A 4,233-nucleotide genomic window follows, 5' to 3' on the forward strand; every position below is an offset into this window, starting at 1 on the left:
ACTGCCTCATGGACCATGACTCCATCTCAAAGTAGTGCAGCATTTTCCACAAACGTCCTCCAAGATCATTGCATCGGCCTCCTTCAAAGCTGAACAAGGGCCACCACGCTGTGCCCTCTTCTCCTCCCTGTGCCGTCCTCCCTACGCCGACGGCATTCTATAATGCCACCCTTCCTCTGCCTCTTCTTGCAGAAGCAGAGCCGATGTAGCCTCGCAACTGCTCCCTGGCTAGCGATCTCTCCTACTCATTCTCGCATCTCGCTCGAGCGAGAAGTGCCTCTGCCACCGTCCTTGCCGTAGCAACCCTCTCTGCCACAGCAGCAGCAGCAGCAGCAACAGTGATATGCTCTTCTCCCAAGCTACTGTAATTTGCTATAGCTTTCTCTATTGCTGTAGCTTTCTCCACTGCTGCAGTCGCCGTCGTAGCCACTGCCATCATCATCATAGCCGCAGCAATAGCAACAACAACAGCAGCGATCTGCTCTTGCTTTACTCACGAAGTCTCTAGCTCGTAAACTGTTTGCTTTGCATCAATCCAAGATTAGTATCCTTGACAGGAGCACTCTCTTGTGGGGGCATGATAGTAGATATGATTTCCCCAACTACATAAGAAAATCTCTCTATTCTATTGAGGGAAATCCTCCCTCCTAATCTGTATAAATAGGAGAGGGACATGTTAATGCATTCAAGTTAAATCTTCTTCAATAAAGCTTCTTCAATAATTCTTATCTTCTATTCTTTCTATCATGGTATCAAAGCTTTCGTAGTAAAGGCCACTTCTAAACATCTCGAAGTAGACCCATCTCCCAGCCGGACTCCATCGAATCTCGGCTCCTTCTCCTATTGCCTCGTGGATCGTGACTCCATCTTAAAGTAGTGTAGCATTTTTCACGGACGTCCTCTAAGATCGTTGCGTCAGCCTCCTTCGAAGCTGAACAAGGGTCACCATGTCGCGCCCTCTTCTCCTCCCTGCTCCAGCGGCATTCTTTTCTGCTGCCCTTCCTCTCCCTCTTCTTGCAGAAGTAGAGCCGACGCGGCCTCGCAATTGCTCCCTAGCCAACAATCTCTCCTCCTCGTTCCCGCATCTCGCTCGAGCGAGAAGTGCCGTTGCCGTCGTCCTTACCGCAGCAGCCCTCTCTGCCACAACAGCTATAGCAGTAGTGATATGCTTTTCTCCCAAGCTATTGTCCTCTACTATAGCTTTCTCTATTGCTGTAGCTTTCTCCTCTGCTGTAGTCGTCGTCGTCATCGCAACCGTCACCGTCGTCGTCGTAGTCGCAGCAATAGCAATAGCAGCTGCGATTTACTCTTGCCCTACTCACGAAGTCTCTGCCTCGTAAACTATTTGATTTGCATCGATCCAAGATTGGTATCCTGAGCACCATCTTACGGGGGCCATGATAGCAGATTCTGTATTCGCTAAAGCTTTTTCAATAAAATTTCTTAAATAAAACTTAAAGCTTCTTCAATAATTCTTAATATCTTCTATTCTCTTATCTTATATTCTTATATTCTTTCTATTTCGAACTATGATTGTTCTGAAGAATTTTAAAATTTTTTTTATTTTTTTTTTCCGATTAAGCTAATTACAAACAGGTATAAAAAGAATATGTCAATAATGTACTTCTTTTCCTGCTTATCCAGTAGGAATGATAATAGGAAAGTATCATCAAGAATAACCCTTTTACAGCAAGTGGCCCTCGGAACCCGAGTATCACCACCATTCGTCGGCTTTGACTCTTCCAACAATGGTACATGATTGTTGGCTATTTCCGATGGGAATGGTTCCTTCCTCACCCAGTCTCGTTCGATGGCGCATCGTCTTCCTTGTCTTGAAGTTGAAGGCAAGTATCACAAGTACGATGGAGACGACCATAACAGCGGCGCCTGCGTAGACGCCGTCATGAACTATGTAGCAGTCGCCGTTCATCCAGCCTTTTCCGTATGACTGTCCGCCGTCCATGCTCGATGCGATGGCCAGTATGATCGATGCCAGAGCGTAGATGATCCTACAGCATAATTCGTGTGATTCCGTCTGAATTTTCAAACCCGCTTCACATGGTGATTGATGCAGCCAACTAAGGACAGCGTCGTCACCGTGGGGAGGTGCTTAATTAATTACATACATACATACATACGTACCAGGCAAGACATAGCAGGGCGATGGAGGCAATTCGACTGCTGCTAGCCGCCGCCTTTATCGAACAGATCCTGCTTCCTCCCATGGTAGTCCCAATGACCTGTGCGATGGAGAGGCACACAAGTGCTGCGATCCCCAACCCAAACGCGCTGCTCCTTGGCAGCGAACAGAGGCTTCCATCCAGTCTCATATCCTTCACCTTGGGAGCACGGAAGGGTGGGGGAAAAGAAGAAAAGAGGACAGATCATTTGGTTGGTTATATATCCAGAACACCGAAAAGCATGGTGGATGGTTTTAGCACGTAAGAGATCTTACTTTCACTCTCTCGAATTCAGCCGCGACGCAACACGAGAAGGCAACAACGCCCAGGAGCGCGACGATGGTGCAGATTACCAGCTCATCGTACTTGGGTGTTTCCATTGGATCCCTAGATAATCCATACAAGATCATCGGCGAGCGAGAGGTGTGTAGCCAATGTGTTCTCAGCTACCCGGTGAAGAAGGGGAATACCGCTTTATTTTCCGCCCGTTGCTTCTGGTTTTCCTATCGGAGATGGCGATCGATGCCTTTCCCCACTTTCCGTTTCATGATTTGTGACAGAGGAAATGGTCAACTCGTAATTGCCGGCCTCCGGGTGAGGACGAGCGCGGACTTTGAAGTGGTTGGCCGCCTGCGGTGACCTTTCGATTGTACTGGTCAAGTCAACTTGGGGAGAGATGGAGGAGTTACGTGCAGGATTCCGGAAAAGGGAACCGTCCGTTTATAGGCCGAAAGAATGGGCATTTTACTTTGTGACTTCAGGCTCCTACTGAGGAAGCAGCTACTGGGCCATCCGCTTCTGCTATTACGACTATGTTGACTGCCATTTATTTCTTATGGTGTCCAAAGATTAGTTCTCAAAGGGTTAGTAAGATTGAACAACAAATCAGCTTTTTACTGACCGTCTCAAAGAATAAGATCCGTAGCGATGGATTTCAACTCCTCTTTACCGATCTTGCCTTCAAGTGCAGATGCTTATTTTGTTTTACGAAGCTGTTTGCAGATTTGTGTTGATGAAAGAACCATACGATTCTATGAAGGATTTGCTCAAGGAGAGACTTTTTGCTACGCAACGGGAAGGGATTCACATTATTCATTTGCTCCGTTGTTTCAAGAATAATATTGCTTGGAATTTCTTTATTGTAACTAAAGACATTTTTGTTCCTCTTGAAATATTGTGATGTCTATAGGGAGAGTAATCGGTTAGTCAATTAGTTGGCTAATCGTATCCGCTAAAACAGAATCATTGGTTGTCGGAGAGGGGACTGACCTTCTCAATTTTCTCGTTTTGTTTACGCCCGTCTAAATAGTAATTTTATTTTAGCAAAAAAGAAACTACTTTTAGTTTTCTAGTTACAATAGTAGAGATATACTAAGAGAATTAAAAGGAAAAAGATACTAAATATAAATAATAATATAAGATTGAAAATAGAACATTAAAGAAAAAATAAAGTATTTTATTATTCCTCCAAATCTTTTAATGTTATAATATAGCTATGCTTGTACAAAAGTTTCTCAAATGCTCATCATTGTAACATATCTATTAAGAAGATTCTTTCTTCAGAATCATTGGTAAATGACTCTAAATTTATGATGACATTTGATAGCAATTTAAAATAAAATTTAAAAATGAAAGAAAAATCGTCATACCAATCAATAATTCGAGACGCCCAATGCCACTACTTGTCACAGAGCTCGTTAGTGGGACAAGAAAGCCACCATCAAGGGCTGTGATTTGATCCGCCGGCAGCTTTGACCAGCTTTTTATTACGGAATAAATTGTGTCAAGGAATGATTTTTCCCAGGTCAATTGGGATGCGAGGACGGCATCACTCCTCCACCATTATTCATAAAATAATTAATATCCTGATGGTTGGAGAGCACCTGAATTATAGTATTAAGACCTTGATGATACTATGGAGAAGAATGAATTAATATAATAATATTTTTAATTAATTTTAAAATTTGATCAATAAATCATTATATTTCAAAATTTTGAATAATCTAATTAAAATTTTAAGTAAATAAAATATAATTAGATCACAAGTAAGTGG

General features: G+C 43.2%; 1 protein-coding gene across 1 annotated transcript; it reads right to left on the bottom strand.

The window, feature by feature from the left end:
• Nucleotides 1-1,599: 1,599 nt before the first annotated feature.
• On the bottom strand, nt 1,600-2,908 carry LOC135584139 (protein MODIFYING WALL LIGNIN-1-like). Its single transcript, XM_009415341.3, has 3 exons — nt 2,456-2,908; nt 2,143-2,339; nt 1,600-2,009 (listed from the first exon to the last, which is right to left on the bottom strand). Exons 1-3 carry the CDS (start codon nt 2,588-2,590, stop codon nt 1,715-1,717), a joined length of 627 nt encoding a protein of 208 aa, XP_009413616.2. The 5' UTR covers nt 2,591-2,908; the 3' UTR covers nt 1,600-1,714.
• Nucleotides 2,909-4,233: the final 1,325 nt, after the last annotated feature.

Source organism: Musa acuminata, chromosome BXJ1-8, assembly GCF_036884655.1.
Source record: "Musa acuminata AAA Group cultivar baxijiao chromosome BXJ1-8, Cavendish_Baxijiao_AAA, whole genome shotgun sequence".
Classification (NCBI taxonomy): Eukaryota; Viridiplantae; Streptophyta; class Magnoliopsida; order Zingiberales; family Musaceae; genus Musa; species Musa acuminata.

Coding starts and splice junctions, on each gene's coding strand:
- LOC135584139 (XM_009415341.3), bottom strand. CDS start 2,590: ATGATCTTGTATGGATTATCTAGGGATCCAATGGAAACACCCAAGTAC. Junction 2,340..2,455: donor CTGAATTCGAGAGAGTGAAA/GTAAGATCTCTT, acceptor CGTGCTCCCAAG/GTGAAGGATATGAGACTGGA. Junction 2,010..2,142: donor GCCCTGCTATGTCTTGCCTG/GTACGTATGTAT, acceptor ATTATGCTGTAG/GATCATCTACGCTCTGGCAT.